Source organism: Cyprinus carpio, chromosome B7, assembly GCF_018340385.1.
Source record: "Cyprinus carpio isolate SPL01 chromosome B7, ASM1834038v1, whole genome shotgun sequence".
Taxonomy (NCBI): Eukaryota; Metazoa; Chordata; class Actinopteri; order Cypriniformes; family Cyprinidae; genus Cyprinus; species Cyprinus carpio.
The window spans coordinates 1768323-1786975 of NC_056603.1; the positions used below are offsets into that span (position 1 = coordinate 1768323).

An 18653-nucleotide genomic window follows, 5' to 3' on the forward strand; every position below is an offset into this window, starting at 1 on the left:
AAAACATAAACCAGCATTAGCATTCGTCACATTTGACTGCAGATGAATGCAGGTGGATCTAGTGAATAACAGATGGATGGAGATTAGAAACTGAAGCACGTCCAGGTGAAATGAAGACGCTTGAACGTTCATGTCCTGTCAGATCTGTCTGCCAACATCAGTGAACATCACAACGACAGATCCATGTGTGTGTGTGCGCACAGATATCTCCTCACAGTGTGAGTGTGTGTGTGTGTGTGTGTGTGCGCACAGATATCTCCTCACAGTATGAGTGTGTGTGTGTGTGTGTCTGTGTCCGTGTCTGTGTGTTAGAATGTGTGTACGTGCGCACAGTGTTATCTCCTGTGTGTATGAGTGTGTGTGTGTTTGTGTGTGTTGTGTGGTGTGTGTGTGTGTCTGTGTGTGTTGTGTGTGTGTGTGTGTGTGTGTGTGTGTGTGTGTCTGTGTCCGTGTCTGTGTGTTAGAATGTGTGTACGTGTGTGTGTGTGTGTGTGTGTGTGTGTGTGTGTGTGTGTGTAGTGTGTAGTGTGTGTATGTGTGTCTGTTTCGTTTAAGGGTGTGTGTGTGTGTGTGTGTGTGTGTGTGTGTGTGTGTGTGTGTGTGTGTGTGTGTGTGTATCTGACCGCTCTCTCCTGCTGCAGGTAAAGGTCCAGAGATCCTGATGGCCGGTCAGAAACTGAATGATAACGAGTGGCACTCAGTGAAAGTGGTCCGGCGTGGGAGGAACCTGCAGCTGTCTGTGGATAACGTGACTGTGGAAGGTAGAAACTCATGCTTCATCAAGCTTCATTTGCTCAGGAAGATGAAACTGCAGTTTAATAGCAAACAGTCACTATTTAAAGCCCCAAGCCCCACCCACCACAGAAACATCAGCCAATCAGAACGCACAAATGAAAGACAGACACAGCATTTCTGATAAACTCCTCTTATGACTTTTCTTCTTTCTAGCTAGTGGAAAGAAAACATTTTTAAAGAGTTTTTCCTCAACTTCAGCAGCACTTAGAGACACCAAAACTTAGAGTGTTATTCCTCTCTATATTCTGAAGGATTTTACTGTGGGGTTTGTTCATATTTTATTCAAGTGAGTTTTAATAACATTTTATTCCTAAAAACATGGTGAGAAATGTATTTGTTTTCTGATTTATGGAGTGATGAAAAGAGAAGTCCAGAATCCCCTCGGGAAAAACCTTTAACTCTAATATGACACAAAATTAAACAAGAATTATGAATCTGACTTTAGATTTTAGATTTTATGCAAATGAGTGCTAATGTAATTAGATAAAGCCTCGTTTGCATACTTAAACGTCACATTTCTGAAACTGTGTAATATAAGACGTTTGTCTTATTGTACTGCGATGAAACTGGAGAAGTATGGTGGTATAATACCTGTGCCTCCAGCGCTGGCTGTGCATGTGGTGACTGTGGTTGTGTCCTGCAGGTCAGATGACCGGTGATCACACGCGTCTGGAGTTCCACAACATCGAGACGGGCATCATGACGGAGCGCAGGTTCATCTCCGTGGTGCCGTCTAACTTCATCGGGCACCTGCAGGGCCTGATGCTGAACGGCGTGCCGTACCTGGACCAGTGTAAGAACGGAGACATCTCGTACTGCGAGCTGAACGCCCGCTTCGGCATGCGCCACATCATCGCCGACCCCGTGACCTTCCGCAATAAAGGCAGTTACCTGGCGCTGGCCACGCTGCAGGCGTACGCATCCATGCACCTGTTCTTCCAGTTCAAGACCACCAGCACGGACGGCCTGCTGCTCTTCAACAGCGGCGACGGCAGCGACTTCATCGTGGTGGAGCTGGTCAAGGGGTCAGTCGCAGCTTCTCACTCGTGTCTCGTGTGAAGGAGGCACCAGTCATTTTTCACAATGTTCAGAATCAGAAAGAGCTTTATTGCCAGGTGTGTTTACACACACAAGGAATTCATCTCGGTGTCAGGAGCTAACATAGTGCAGACATACATATAATTTAAGGTAATAAAAACTCTAATAATAAAGAGAATAGACAATAAGTTATAAATAACAATATAAACAGAAAATATAGAGAAAGTATATATAGTTTAGGGTATTAGTTATTATTATAATTATGAGAATAGAATATAGGTTAAGTGTCCTGGGTAGTGCTGCAGTCAAGACTAGATACAATATTAAGAGACTTTCTAGAGCTGTTACCAAATCCGACAGAATTCATCTTTGCACTGTAACCCTAACACTAATGTTTTATTATTATTTTATTTATTTTAATGAGTGAGTTTTTGTTTTTTTTTTTTTTATTTTTATTTTTGAGTCAGTGTTTCTTTTATTCAAATGATTCCTTCGAAGCAGCTGATTCATACACTTCCGTTCAGTTTTTGTTTGGAGCTGTTTTCATTGAGGGAAGAGATATTGAATATTGTGCTGTTATGTTAGTTATATTTTGTTTTGTATTGTTTGATTTTAATTCATTGTAATTGTTTTGAGATGTTTTCATTGACCGCTACATTACTTGCTCATAAAAATACATGATTACATTATTAGTTACTTTCAGAGTAATGGATAATATAAAAACAAGATTAAATACTATCTTTTGCCATCATGGTCTTGAAATTTGGGGTAAAACTAATTAAATTTTCTGATATTTTTGACACAATTCACACACTTAAATTCTCCTGGCAGACATTAGATGCAATACAATGTAATTGTCCATTTTGAAATAAGTATCTTGACAAAGACTGTCTTCTCAAGCACCAGAGGGACTTGAGATCCTAGCTCATTAATGAGGTCTCCATTTAAATCACACTATTTCCTTGAGAAATCCAATTCACGATATTAAAGTCCCCGGGCTTTGTAAATAAATTTTTGCTCTCTATAAGTTTACTTAGAGTGAGACCGAGTATTAAAAAACTGTTCAAGTCAGGTATGGAGACCCAGAACAGTCATCAAGTTTTATACAACAGTTTCATTTTAGTTTGTCATTTTGTTTAGTGCTTTTGTTATTTTTGTTACTTTTTAAATATATATATATATATATAGGATAGAGAGATTTGAGGTTTATATAGAGAGAGAGAGAGAGAGAGAGAGAGAGGTTTTGTTTATTTCAGCATTAGTATTTTTAGTACAACAACACATAACAGTTTGATTATTTGTTTTTTGGGTTTTGTTAATATTTTGAATTGGCATTTTATACTTTTGTTTTATTGTTTTTTTTTTTTTTTTATTTTTATTTTTTTTTTTTTCAGTTTTAATTTAGTATTACTTCTAATTTTATTTTATCTATAATGTTTAACTTTTTTTTTTTTATATTATTTATTTTTTTTTGTTTTTTTTTATTTTGAATGTTATTTTGTTGTTTTTAATTTCATTTTTGTTTTGTTATGTGCTTACGTAATTTTTATCATTTATAATTTTAATATTCCATAATATTTTTATAGGTGTAATTTATTTTCATTTCAGTTTTTGTTTCATTTTAGTGCTTTAACTTAAATTTCCCGAATATTTCACTGCGGATCTGACTGCAGGTGGATCTGGTGCATTTTAATTTTAGTGCTTTAACTTAAATTTCCCGAATATTTCACTGCGGATCTGACTGCAGGTTGATCTGGTGCATGTGTGAAAAAGACGACTTGACACACAAACTGTTGCACACACACATTGTTCCTGTTGATTCACTTAAAAAATATGCTGTGAAGATGATTTTTTTGTTGAGGAGTGTGTTTTTTTTCTAAGGAAGTGGCTTTGTTTTGTGTGACTTTGAATACTTTCTCTCACAAGATCTTGATTGTTCCGGATACAATAAATGCAGTGTTTTATAATCAATATTTGAAGGGAAATGACAGTAAATGCATAGATAATTTTTTAGATTATTTTGTGCGAAGGAAATGGGAGGGAAATTTAATTAGGTGTAGTGAAAATATTTGGTTATAAGGATATATTTGTATAGTTGATTAAGATATAAAAATTTTATAGATTTGTTGAGATGCTGAATTCTAAAGCAGACAAACAAGTGTGGCGTATTCAGAAATCTGAGAAAATCACCATCATCTGCGAGCTGTACATCTACTGGAGATCATTTGATGAATCAGTGCAGTTTCTTGATTATATCACTATATTATATCATTATATGACCTTCATATTATATGATTGTATGACCTTTCTGACAAAATGGAGAGAAGTGAAGCTCTTATAATATGACTTAATGATGCACTCGGTGGACTAAATACACTCTATGCCTAGATTAAATCACAATTAAAGCATGCATTCAGACTAAATAAAGACTAAAAGAAGTGTACATTCAAATAAAATCTAAATGAAGTAGTTTTACTTTTTTATTTTTATCAAATGAAAAATAAATACAACATATGTTTAGACTAAAATAGTCTGGACATCTTCTTTTTTGTTTTTATTAAAAATGAAAAGCATACATTTAGACTGAAAGACTAAACAAATATATAAGTGTAGATTAAATAAAAAATAAAAGTGTGCATTTAGACTAAAAGAATACTAAATGTACAAATGCACACTAAGTTTACTGTACATTGAGCCCAAAAGTGTGTGTGTGTGTTTAGACTAAATAAAGAATAAATAAAGTGTGTGTTATCATCGTCCTGCGGTGTCAGTGGTGAAAACACTTATAATAGTAGTAGATTTGTCTGACTCAGTGTTCTGTCAGGGTTTGATCATGTGAATCTCAGCGTGTGTTTGAGGTGACCTGTGTGTGTGTGTGTGTGTGTGTTTCAGGTACGTCCACTATGTGTTTGACCTGGGGAACGGCCCGTCTCTGATGAAGGGAAACTCGGAGAAGCCGCTCAATGACAATCAGTGGCACAACGTGGTGGTTTCACGCGACACCAACAACGTGCACACGCTGAAGATCGACTCTCGCACCGTGACGCAGCACTCTAACGGAGCCAGGAACCTGGACCTCAAAGGTAAAATGATTTTGTAAATGAATTTAGTAAATAGTAGCTTACGTTGAAATTAAAACAAATATTATCAAAGTATGTTTTACAAGAAATATACATACAAAACACACAACACTTGAACATCTATCAGAAAATGATTTATTATTCACTTCTGTACAAAGGTTTGGGGTCAGTGTTTCTGTAAGAACTCTCTTCTGCTCACCAAAACTGCATTTATTTGATCAAAAATACAGTAAAAACTGTCAAATATTATTCCAGTGTAAAGCAGCTGTTTTCTGTGTGAATCTCTGTTAAAGTGTAATGTATTTCTGTGATGCGCAGCTGTATTTTCAGCATCATTACTCCAGTCTTCAGTGTCACATGATCTTCAGAAATCATTCTATTATATTCTAATAATATCAATGTTGAAAACAGTCACGTTGCAAAATATTTTTGTGGAAACTGTGATGCATTTTATTTTTCAGGATTCACAGATGAATAGAAAGTTCAAAAGAACAACATTTATTTGAAACAGAAATCTACTGTAACATTATAAATGTCTTCACTGTCACTTCTGATCAGTTTAATGCGTCCTTGATGAGTAATCATGTAGATTTCTTTGAATGACCCCAAACTTGTGAAGGTGAGTGTAGATCTGTGTATCATCACAAAACCTGTGGAAACAAAGGACATTATAATATACACTCAAATACTTCCTGTGGTTTATGATCAGAGGACAACAATCTTGTAGTCAGACACAATAAACACAACTCAGGACCAGAGACAGACACCGTTTAAGACAGGAAGAGGATTCCCAGAGCACGCCTTCAGCTCCTGAGCAAAACAGATGAATAAAACATAAAATCATCTCTTCAGGAGCTTCATAATTACTATCGAGGATGGATGAGACTCCTGTGAACCTCATATACACGGCATGAGCTTCCCTTAATAGGGTGCAGAACTGCATAAACAAATCAGAATCAGAACATGCTTCATTCACACAGACTTCAGTCTGCATCCCACGAGCTGCACACACTCACTAACATACTGTATATACACACGAGAATACACAAGTACAGGCAGATAAAAATTGAAGTAACATGTCTACAAAAATTACATGAGTGAGATTACATTTTAAAAAAGGTAATCTCAAGGTAATATAGATCTAGACAAATTGCAGGTTAATTATAAACTTATACATCTAAAAAATATAATATAATAAAAATAAATAAATAACAATATACATCTGGATTTTTTAAAGTTACATAAAAACCCTTAACCTAATACACATCAAGAAAACATCAAATAAGTATATAAAAAACTCAGTATAGTATACATCTATAAAGATTAAAATTAAAGTAGAAATAAATAAATAAAAAACTTTAGGTAATTTACAAAAAAAATTATTAAGTGGAATTAAATTAAAAACCCCTAAATGTAATGTACATTTACAAGTACAATTAAAAAATCTAGAAGAAATTTAAAGTAGATGTAAAAACGTAAAGTAATATACATCTAGACAATTAAATAAGAATTACATAAAAACTTCAGGTAATCTACAAAAAATAATTATGTGGAATTGATTTAAAAACCTTAATGCAATATAAATCTAGAAAAATTTAATAAGAAGAATAAAAAATAGCAAAAATAAGTAGTGTAGTTAAAATTAGGGTGTGGTGTAAAATTTTAGTGTTATATATATAGAAAATGAAATGAGCAGAATTAGATAAAAACTTTAGGTCAGGGATCGGCAAGTAAAAACAAATTGCCACTAGATGGCAGGTCAGAACATAGTCAAAGGAGAATTTAAGAAATTCATTGATGAAAAATGCAACTTGAATTGCTTGTGTCAGACTGTTACAGTGTCTTCTGTAACTGGTGAAGCGCTCTGGTGCTATGTGTTAAATCCTGTAGGAAGACAGTCATTAACAAAAAGCCACATTTGTATGGCGATGTCCGGAAGGGTGTGTGAGCGGAGCATCAACAACTTCCCCTCCGCACTCCCAGCATTTAATAATCACTCCGCTCCGCGTTCACCATCACTCCAGTGTTGCCAGACATTATATAATTATCGTATTTGTACCATAATTTTGACCTCTGTACAATCAATAATACAATAATGTACGATCATTTTAGAATTTTGTGACACCAGAGTGATAGTCATAGGGCTTCTATACTGATTGATCTAGCTGTGTGGATCCTACTGTACGTCTGTCTTCATGATTGTGATTGTTACGCATGTCTTTCATCTCAAGTCTTCTCGACCAATCATCGTGGAGAATGACTCTCTCTCACGAGCACAAATGAACGTTCCTGCCGCACATAGGGCAGTTGTTTCAAAGCTGAGGTCGATAGTTTAGCAATAAAGTATAGAAGATGAGTGCTGAAAAAGATAAATAGCTGTATTCTGAACGTTTAACTCATGTACGATAATTTTCTTCCAAATACGATCGTTTTGAACTTCTGGGACGATACTTGGACATTTCCAATCTGGCAACCCTGCTCCACTCCTCACTCACTGATATCAGAAACACTGCCCTGCCTTCGCTCCACGTCTGAAGTATTTTAGTATGTTTGAACGTATATTAAAATAAAATAACAGGAGAGTGTCTTATTGGAACACTAGTGTGCAAACACTTTTCCTGCCACGTGACAAGCTAATTACATGGTTGTCAGCAGTAAAAGGTGTAATTGCTGCTGTTTGCGGTGCTAATTTTGTTTGTGATGAAAATAACAGTTCGTTTTCGTCAGTTGTTTTACCTACGGATCGATGCATTACTTACAGATTTCTGCTCATTCCAAATCGGATACAGATGAAGTAGTACTGTAAGATTACATTTGTAGGCTAATGCATTATTAAGAGAGTGATTGCGTGTGACTAAAAGTTTTAGTACTTGTTTAAATCAAGCTTTCAGCTGAAAATATTCAGTAGCCCATCTAGAAGGAACAAACTAATTCCTTGAGAACTATAACTTCCCGCTCAGGTCCATTGCTGTCATCATAGCCTTCACATTCTTTCTGATTTGAGTGATCCTTTTCTGTCAAGCTAGCTAAATATGTTTAACATGTGGATTCTTGCTAAATAAGCAGTTATATTACAGGCCATTAGCATGACTTGTACTCGTGATGGAGCAGTGGTGGAGTGCTCTTGGAGCGAGTGAAAACCACTCTCCGACTTTAAAATAATTACGTGAAATTAAAAAACAAAAAACAAACATATATCCAGGAAAAAAAAAATAAGTTGAATAAAGGTACTTTTAGAATCGCACAGTCATTGTGTGTGTGTTTGTTCAGCGCTCAGATCTGACTGTGTTTCAGAGATTCAGACAGTAGGTGGCGCTGGTGCTGAACTGGGGTAATGCATGATCTGAATAAAAGCTCCTGCCAATGCATAGCTGTGGAAGTACAGACTGGTTAAAGCGTAAAGAGTGTGTGTTTTGTTGATGCATGAAGCGTCTCTATAGGCTCTGACCTGAACCTCCGGTTTCCTGTCTCCGGCTCCGCGAGCCTCTGCTTCTGATGAGCGTGAAGCGAACTGTGCTGGAAACACTTCCCCTGCGCCTGACAGGCTTACGCTCGCCGCGTGAGGAACAGCGTTCAGGGCTATTAGAGTGGCACAGCGTTCTCGTCTGAGCTCAGAGCATTAGCCACGTATCAGGCTTTGCACAAACAAATTAGCTTTTTGTCTGTGCGAGTAATTGGTGTGAATAGACGCAGTGGGAGCGTTTAATCCTGTCCCGTAGACGGAGCCGCTTTATCCTCTTTGTATCAGATACGTGATAGCAACGCTCGCACGACACAGCGTTATACAGTCATCAAACACGCTCATATTAATTACCAGCTTCAGCCCCTTCATTTCATCTCTGATAACCAGACATTTGAAGCTTCCGTTTCAGTGAATCTCTTCATATACAGAATCATGACGGCACTGCTGTATTTGACTTTGATCATTTACTGTAATAAGATGAACTCAACAGATGCACAGGGTACTCAATGAAGCATTATTGATCATTTACTGTAATAAGATGAACTCAACAGATGCACAGGGTACGCTTGCTCATTTTTCGACTTTGAAGCATAGCCTACTGCCACATAAAACTCCATGCGATCGCCTGAAAATGAGCTTCTGATGATGAGAACTGCTCCAACACAGTTTTTTCCAGAATTAAATACTGAGGGCCCTTCAGATATTAGTGAGTGTGCTCTAGCCTCAATGCACAGACATTTTCACATATATTTTTGTCCCGTCCATTGCTCTTTTGAATATGAATCCCACATAAATATGCAGATGTCATTACCCCAAACTTTGCAGTGTGTGTGTGCCCGAAAAGCAAAAGTTTTATACAAATTTTGAATGGATTATACAAAACCTAGAAAGCACACATAGAGTGCTCCCTTTATAATCGCTAAAAAGCTGTTCCTCATCTCAGCGCATCACGATCTGATGAAGTTTTGTTATAATGAGAGGATTCATGAGCTTGCAGAACTAAGCAATGGACAAAAACTCTGGTGTTTTGAGCGGTGAGTGGATTCTAACTTAAACTCCTCTGATTGGCAATAATTCAACAGATCTGTCAGTTTCTCTTTATTTTTCTATTTAGCTTTAATTTTTAATTTCAGCTTTTGTAAATTTATTAATTCAGTGTAAACTGGTTTCAGTTAGTTGACCAGGCAAGATTTCCAATTTTAGGTTAAGTTTACTAATTGTTGTTTTTCTTTTTTGTTTTTATTTTTTTTTCTTTATTGTTGATCATTGGTATTAATTTCTTTAAAAACTCAAAAACTAAGTCCAAACTTCTGAGCAGGATTGTATGTATTGAGTGTGTGTGTGTGAGAAGTGGATGCGTGTATTTGTTCGATTAGTGCTGTGGACTAACCGCTGGCTTTAACTAGCTGTGGTTCTGGTCTGCGCACGATTCCTGCACTCACACATCGACCCGCTAGTTAGTCTAGAATTAATATTGATCACAGGACGCTCTCTATGTGTGTGTGTGTGTGTGTGTGTGTGTGTGTGTGTGTGTGTGTGGAGAACCTGTGTGTGTGTCTGAGTGTTTGTAAGTGTTTGTGTGTGAAGTCTTCATGCAGAAGAATATCATGGAATGATGTTCACAAACTTCTGAAAACTCAGTCCAGCTTCCATATATGATCTTCATTCTCTTGATCGATTGATAATATTATTTAAAAACTAATGCAGAATATTATTTTTATTCACTTTAACTTGGAGTATCTAACTAGAACTAACTAAAACTGAAATAATAATGAATGCGAACTATATAGACAATAAAAATAACGAAAATGGCAAAACAACAGAATTACTAAAACTTTAAATTTAACAAAATATAAAATAAAAATGTATTTAAAATGTTAATTAAAAATAATAATATGTACATTTTTATAGAATTATAATAATAGTATATCAGTAAGAATATATATATATATATTTAAAAAAAAAAGAAAGAAAGAAAAAAATCTCTGAAGGCATGAGTTCCTCAGATGTTTATTCCTGACACTGATCTGTAAATTATTGACACATGTTTGTCATCATACAGCTGAAACTGGGCCAAACACTTATATAATCAACTGATAGATTATAAATGATGGAAACCTCTGTGTGAGGTACAGGGACTAGTTTAGCATGTTGAACATGTTTTATTAGCTGGGTTTGTTGTACAAGTGCTGATATTATGAGATTTTGAATCATTTTAAATGATTTTTGTGGTTTAAGAAAATGATACAGAGCAAATTAAGCAGAATTAGAAGCAAAGTAAGTTTATTTGAATGAATTATTCAAGAATTTGTTTGTTGTTTGTTTGATGTTGTTGTGGTCGTCATGTAGTCATAGATGATGATGATGTTGTTGAGGGGAGTATTCTGCACAGAACAAGCAGCGTTTACAAGCCAAAACAGCTCTAAACAAATATGTGGATATATTTCGATGTAAGAGACAACAGGAGATTTTTCACTGGAGGAAGCATTATTATGTATTATAGACTCATATTTTATTGTGATTGTGTTAAAGGGTTGATGATTTCCAGTTTGGTGTCATCGCATCTGTTTTAATCCTGCGCATGAATGTTTTATATCTCAGAGGACTTGAAATATGAATATTATCTGACTCATATCTCTGAAAGATCCAACAGAAGGCAAGGCAAGGCAAGTTTATTTATATAGCACATTTCATACACAATGGTAATTCAAAGTGCTTTACATAAAAGAAAGTAAAAAAAAAAATTAGTAATAATAACAAAGTAAAACAAGGAATTTAAAAACTTTGAAAATTAATGAAACATTGATTTAAAATTAATTTTAAACAGTTAAAAGTAGAAAATGATTTTACATAAAATACAGTGAATACATAAAATATAGTGCAATCAGTTCGGACATCGCACAGTGCTCATTCAATAAATGCACAACTAAACTGATGAGTTTTGAGTCTAGATTTAAAAGTGGCTAATGTTTTAGCATATCAGAAGCTGTAAAATGAGTTTGAGAAAGTCAGATTCAGAACAGCTTCCTACAAGGAAAAAGACTAAAATGATCAAGGAGAGTGGTTCTGGAGTTCCTCAGGCTTTCATGGGTTACAGGATGGGAGCAGCACAGGCTCTGTCTTGCACTGGTGATCTGATGCGTCTTTCTGGTCCCTCAGGAGAGCTGTATATCGGTGGAGTAGCGAGGAGCATGTACAGCAGCCTGCCGAAGCTGATTGCGTCCCGGGACGGATACCAGGGCTGCCTGGCCTCCGTGGATCTGAACGGCCGGCTGCCGGACCTGCTAGCAGACGCACTCCACAGAGTCGGTCAGGTGGAGCGAGGATGCGATGGTCAGTCTCACACACACACACACACACACACACACACACACACACGCACACACACACACACGCATACACACACAAACTGATACACACACACTGACACAAACACACAAGTCAAGTCAAGTCACCTTTATTTATACAGAGCTTTTAACAATAGATTGTGTCAAAACATTTTACAGTATTAAATAGAAAATATTGTGTCAATAATGCAAAATGACATTATTAAGCACATTAGTAAACATTAGTAACAATTTTCATTTAAAGGCAGTTCATCATTGAATTCAGTGATGTCATCATCCAGCTCATTTCAGTTCAAATAGTATCTTGCAATCAAGTCGATGATATCACTGGATATTTAGTGTCCCCAACTAAGCAAGCCAGAGGAACCGAAACTCCATCAGTGACAGAATGGAGAAAAACCCTTGGGAGAAACCAGGCTCAGTCGGTCGACGAGTTCTCCTCTGACCAGGACGAAACATGCAGTTCAATTCCAGGCTGCAGCAAAGTCAGATTGTGCAGAAGAATCATCTGTTTCCTGTGGTCTTGTCCCGGTGGTCGTCTAAGACAAGGTCTTTACAGGGGATCTGTCTCTGGGGCTCTAGTCCTGGTCTCCGCTGTCTTTCAGGGCTGTAGACGTACTTTCTAGGTGCTGATCCACCATCTGGTCTGGATACAGACTGGATCTGGTGGCTACAGCAATGGCGCGGGAAGGGGGGTGCTGCGGGGGTGCTGCAGCCCCCCCCCCCGTCATAGCATCAACCCCCCCTGGTGGGGGGCTGTGGACTAACCTAATATTGTACTTAAAAACGTGAAAAAATTAAAAATAAAAAACAGACATAACAATGTGTTTAATGTGGGATTAAGATATAGTGTATAAGATATAAACTAATGATTAATTATTTTAATATTTCGTTGATAAAAGACTAACCTAATGATTATGAATTTGTCAAAAATAGCAAGGAGACATTTAATTGTTTATTAATAAAATGGTGTTTTCTGTGTCGCTGCAAAGACGATGCGGACTCGCCTTGAACGCCAGAGAGAAATGCACATTTCATATGGATTAGGCCTACATATTCAGAGAGTAGCCTATTTCTTTTCGTTTTGAATATTTTCGTTTAAAAGTAGACATTTTTGAGCTTTCTATAATAGATAGCCTATATTTCTCAAAACTGTCTGTGAGGCACAAGCTGAGTTTCTGCGCCCTCCAGTTCACGTGCAATACAAGTGATGTGCCGGCACCTTATTAACATTGTCTGCTAATATATTTGCTTGTTTATTAAATACAGGCAATGGGTTGATAAAATATTGATCAAAATTAAGATACAATTTATAAAAACAAAATCAACAATGAAAATCTTTTAAACAGAGTCTTTCTACAAAACAAAACTCAATAAAGTGGTCAAAATCATGTCTTACCCACTCCATGTCTCATAGGCTATTGCGCATGATGTATCATATCTTTCTCATGCTGCATGCTCACTTTCATAATAAACATTGATTAAATAAATAAAAAAATTACATTAGCCTATAATATTTAAACAAATATGAAACCAAATATGTTTTCTTTAATGGCTACAACACATAGCCTAAACAGTACAGAGATTTTATTTTTTATTATTTTTTTATTTATTTTATTTTTTATTAAACATCAAAGTACAAGTACATCAAGTACAATTTTTGTGTATAAAACAGTAACAAATCACGCCAGGGGAGAAGACTAGTAGAGAAATTTCATGTCGTCAGTCACAACATAATGACATCACATATTTTCCAACCCAGCCCTCAGCCCCCCCCCCGCATGAAACAGCTTCCAGCGCGCCTGGGCTACAGTGAGCTTGTGTAACAGAGGCCAGTGAGTAGGTGCTGTGTAGGTGAACCTCACTCCCCTGATCTCAAGAGACGCACTAGTGACTGACGCTAGTGGCTGTAGTCATTTAGTCTCAGGTTCGAGACCCACTCAGAACGAGAACGAGGTGTGGCAGTGAGGACCCGGGGGAGAGGGGTTGCACTCTGAATAAGAAAGAAACAGACTAATATTAGCGTAGATGCCATTCTTCTGGTGTTCCCAGTTCCGGTTGTCTTAATTAATGAAGCCTCAAAATCATTTAACGGATTTGAATATTAGAAATGTTTTAGTGTGTTATTTGTAAGTGAGGTTAAAGAGATGGGTCTTTAATCTAGATTTAAACTGTAAGAGTGTGTCTACCTCCCGAACAATGTTAGGTAGGTTATTCCAGAGTTTAGGCGCTAAATAGGAGAAGGATCTGCCGCCCGCAGTTGACTTTGATATTCTAGGTATTATCAAATTACCAGAGTTTTGAGAACGCAGCGGACGTGGAGGACTATAATGTAACAAGAGCTCGTTCAAATACTGAGGTGCTAAACCATTCAAGGCTTTATAAGTAATAAGCAAGATTTTAAAATCTATACGATGTTTAATAGGTAGCCAGTGCAGTGTTGACAAAACCGGGCTAATATGGTCATACTTCCTGGTTCTAGTAAGAACTCTAGCTGCTGGATTTTGGACCAGCTGGAGTTTGTTTATTAAGTGTGCAGAACTGCCACCCAATAAACCATTACAATAATCTAACCTTGAGGTCTTGAGCGCATTAAATTAACGTTTCTGCATTTGACATTGAGAGCATAGGTCGTAATTTAGATATATTTTTGAGATGGAAAAATGCAGTTTTACAAATGCTAGAAATGTGGCTTTCAAGGGAAAGATTGCTATCAAATAGCACACCTAGGTTCCTAACTGATGACGAAGAATTGAAAGAGCAGCCATTGAGTCTTAGACAGTGTTCTAGGTTATTACATGCAGAGGTTTTAGGTCAGATGATTAACACCTCTGTTTTTTTTTTCAGAATTTAGCAGCAAGAAATTACTCGTCATCCAGTTTTTTTATTGACTATGCATTCTGTTAGTTTTTCAAATGGGTATGTTTTGCCAGGCTGCGAAGTTATAAAGAGCTGAGTGTCATCAGCATAACTGATGTGAACTGAGTAACTGAGTGAAAGCTAACACTGTGTTTCCTGATGATATCTCCCAAGGGTAACATGTAAAGCGTGAAAAGTAACGGCCCTAGTACTGAGCCTTGAGGTACTCCATACTCCACTTGTGATCGATATGATACCTCTTCATTCACTGCTACGAATTGATGTCGGTCAGATAAATATGATTTGAACCATGCTAATGCACTTCTAATAATGCCAACAATGTTTTCTAGTCTATTCAAAAGAATGTTGTGGTCAATCGTGTCGAACGCAGTGCTAAGATCCAAAAGCACTAATAGAGAGATACAACCACGATCAGATGATAAGAGCAGGTCATTTGTAACTCTAAGGAGAGCAGTCTCAGTACTATGATACGGTCTAAATCCAGACTGGAAATCCTCACAGATATCATTTTTCTCTGAAGCCGCGAAATTCCCCAGAACAATTGTACCAGGAACTTTTTTTCCCGTAATTTTACCCCTGCAGACCTGTTGCTTTCTGCGTTTCCACCGTGGTCTGAAGTACCATGAAGATTAGGCAAATAGTCTGGTGACATAGGTCTGCACACGTTTCTCAATAAAAAGCATGCAAATTTCAGACTTGCATCTTCGGTGGTTCGGACTTCACGAGTTCGACTCGGGAGTCTGAACGTGGACGGGATGACGCAAGTCCGGTAATTCTGCGAACAGCAGCGTAACATTACTTGAAAACATCAGTCATCTCGCCTTGGCAGTTTTCCTTACTGTATATTTACAGTAAGATGAAATATCATATCAAACACCACTGCCTCCTTTCGTTTTCATTTAAACATGTTAATAGCCGCAGAAATGTAGTTCAGGGAAATGTGTATATAGCCTACATTACAATGAAACGAAATATTATATCAAACAGTATTGCCTCTTTTTATTTTCATTTTAACATATTAATAGATTAATTGAATAAAGACCAAAGATTACCTGTTATATTTACCTAAAACAAATTATGTTTTATGTTTAACCACTAAAGAGACATCAGAGCCTGTGTCAAATGTCAGAAGGACTAGCCGAGTTGAGACTGCTCTCGTTGTTAAACATGAGCACTCAGCTCCCGCTGATTGTGTGGAGTTGATCGTCTCCGAAGTTGGCGAAGCACATTTTTAAATAGGAACTGTCATTATAAATGAACTGCAGATTTGAGTTTTAAACAACTACATTCTAGCCTAGAATACTTTAAAACTACATTTCATGACACAATAACAGTAATATTTTGAAAATTATCCAAATAAATGGTGGTTGAAATCACAATGCTGCGTGAACTCGCGTGAACCAATCAGCATGTTTAGCACCCATGTCCCGCCCCTGAAAGTTTCAGACCTTTGAAAAAGTACTACTTCGCCAGCAGGGACTTTCTGATGGGCATTTTTTTAACTGGAGCTTTATTTAGATCCTGGTTCATGTGGTGGAAACACACCAGCCCAAAGTCCCTAGTTCCTGGGTAAAGTTCCAGCGGTGGAAACGTGGCTTATGATGGAATATAATTGTTAGGATACAACCTATACAACTATAATAGTATTTAAGTGACAGTAACATAACCCTGGTATGCAGACGTTTGACGCTGAGCCCATTTTTCTTTCATTTGCGGTGTTTTTCTGCATTTTTCTTTGTTTTTCTGTGTTGTTTGCTGTAAGTGTTTCTGTAGAAGACATTGGGTTTGAGAAGGTCAGCTCATTATCTGCATTTAGCCTGGTTAAACTTGATGCAAAACATCTTTGTATTGTTTTACTTCTTTCATATTCCTACATTCAGAATCGCTGAATATTTTTCTAAACATATTAGCATAAAGCATGCATTATAAATGCTTCTATCTACATTGTGTGTACGAGTGAAAGCCGGGTTCACACAGACGTCTGACAGCATGCTGTGTGTTTGAGAGTCAGAGCGTGGACCTGCAGCGCAAACAGAGACACAAACACTGCAAACTAACATCCGCAAAATCCATCTGCTCTCAGTTTTCCAGCGTATGACTCGGAGCGTGATAGAAGATCATTTAAGTACCGAGCACTGAGAACATTTACTGACAAATTAGAAGAGCTCTGTTCCATAATTTATGTCAGATGATCATATTATCATAATAGGGACTGGTAAAACCATGGTGCGGATCAGATGGTCAAGATCTGAGAACAGAAGCAGTACTTTGCTGAAGACTGGAATTGTTATTTGAGTGCGACAGATTATACTGTGATGGATGGAAGGTAGAGCATTTGCTGAATTATGGGATTTATATATATATATATATATATATATATATATATATATATATATATATATTCCCTAAAATGGAATATATTGGAATTTCATGTAGTGTGGAGGAAATGTAAAGGTATGATCAGCATAGCATCAACAGGTCAAATTAAATATAGCATTAAACATTAAATAGGCTAAAAACAAACCTTTTAAATCTTCAGCAATGTTAAACAAGCTGAAAAAATAAATATAACATACAGGCCTACATGCACACTTGAGCTACTGTATTTTTCAGATTTGGTGATAATCAAGTAAATCTCATTTGATAGATCGCTGGACAGGATTAGATCTAAACCATACATGACGGTTGAATGATTGCAGCATTCAGTTTAGATCAGATGTTTCTATTTACAACTTTTTTTTGTAGCGTTGAGGATTTTAACCAATCACAGACACGCTCATAGATGCATTAACCAATCGCCACCGCAGTCTCGCGAATATTAGCTCTATTATAATGGATTTGAGTTGTCTTTACTGCGTTTTATCACGCAAGCTGTAACGTGTTAATAACTTAGGTAACACTTTACTGTGATAGGCCTATGTACAGATCAGTAATCGGTCTCAAAGTCTTGAATGTTGTTTATTTGAATGTTGAATGTTTCTGTAACTCTTCTGCTCACGAGGCTGCATTTATTTGATTATGAATACAGTAAGAACAGTGAAATATTATCGGAATCAGAATCAGAATGAGCTTTATTGCCAGGTATGTTTACATATACAAGGAATTTGTTTTCATGACAGAAGCTTCCACAGTGCAACAGAATGACAGCGACAGAACAAAAACATAGATAATAAAATAATTAAAAAAAAAACTAAAAAATAGAAATAAAATAGCAAATAAAGAATAACAATATACAAATTGTCAGTTGTATGTGCAGTTATATTACAATAGACAGTTTTGTATGTACAGGTATATTATGTGCACATTTGAAGTGTAGACTAAGTATGTGTGTTAGATAAATAAGTGTATGAGTGTATAAATAGTGTTGTGTGTTCCACAGTTATTGTCAAGTGTTCATGAGATGGGTTGCCTGAGGGAAGAAACTGTTCCTGTGTCTGGCCGTTCTGGTGCTCAGGGCCCTGTAGCGTCGACCAGATGGCAACAGTTTAAACAGGGAGTGTGCTGGATGTGAGGGGTCCAGAGTGATTTTGCCAGCCCTTTTGCTCACTCTGGATAAGTACAGTTCTTGAATAGAAGGGATGGTTGTACCAGTGATTCGCTCAGCAGTCCGGACTACCCTCTGTAATCTTCTGAGGTCAGATTTGGTAGCTGAGCTGAACCAGACAGTTATTTGAAGTGCAGAGGACGGATTCAATGATGGCGATGTAGAACTGTTTCAGCACCTCCTGTGGCAGGTTAAACTTCCTCAGCTGGTGAAGGAAGTACAACCTCTGCTGGGCCTTTTTCACAATGGAGTCAATGTGAATGTCCCACTTCAGGTCCTGAGAGATGGTGGTTCCCAGGAACCTGAATGACTCCACTGCAGTCACAGTGCTGTTCATGATGGTGAGTGGGGGGAGAGCAGGGGGATTTCTCCTGTAGTCCACGATCATCTCCACTGTTTTGAGCTTGTTAAGCTCCAGGTTGTTGAGAGTACACCAGACAGCCAGCTCTTTAACCTCCTGTCTGTAAGCAGTCGTCACCATCCTGAATGAGGCAGATGAGTGTGGA

The 18653-nt window shown here is 37.1% G+C and overlaps 1 protein-coding gene across 1 annotated transcript in view; it reads left to right on the plus strand.

The window, feature by feature from the left end:
- The window catches only part of nrxn2b (neurexin 2b), a 682623-nt gene that overhangs the window by 343803 nt on the left and 320167 nt on the right, over window positions 1–18653 (plus strand). The window contains exons 11-14 of the mRNA XM_042728878.1: window positions 642–761; window positions 1439–1820; window positions 4726–4916; window positions 11536–11709. Coding sequence (XP_042584812.1) covers window positions 642–761; window positions 1439–1820; window positions 4726–4916; window positions 11536–11709 — 867 coding nt within the window. The remainder of the gene's footprint in view (window positions 1–641; window positions 762–1438; window positions 1821–4725; window positions 4917–11535; window positions 11710–18653) is intronic.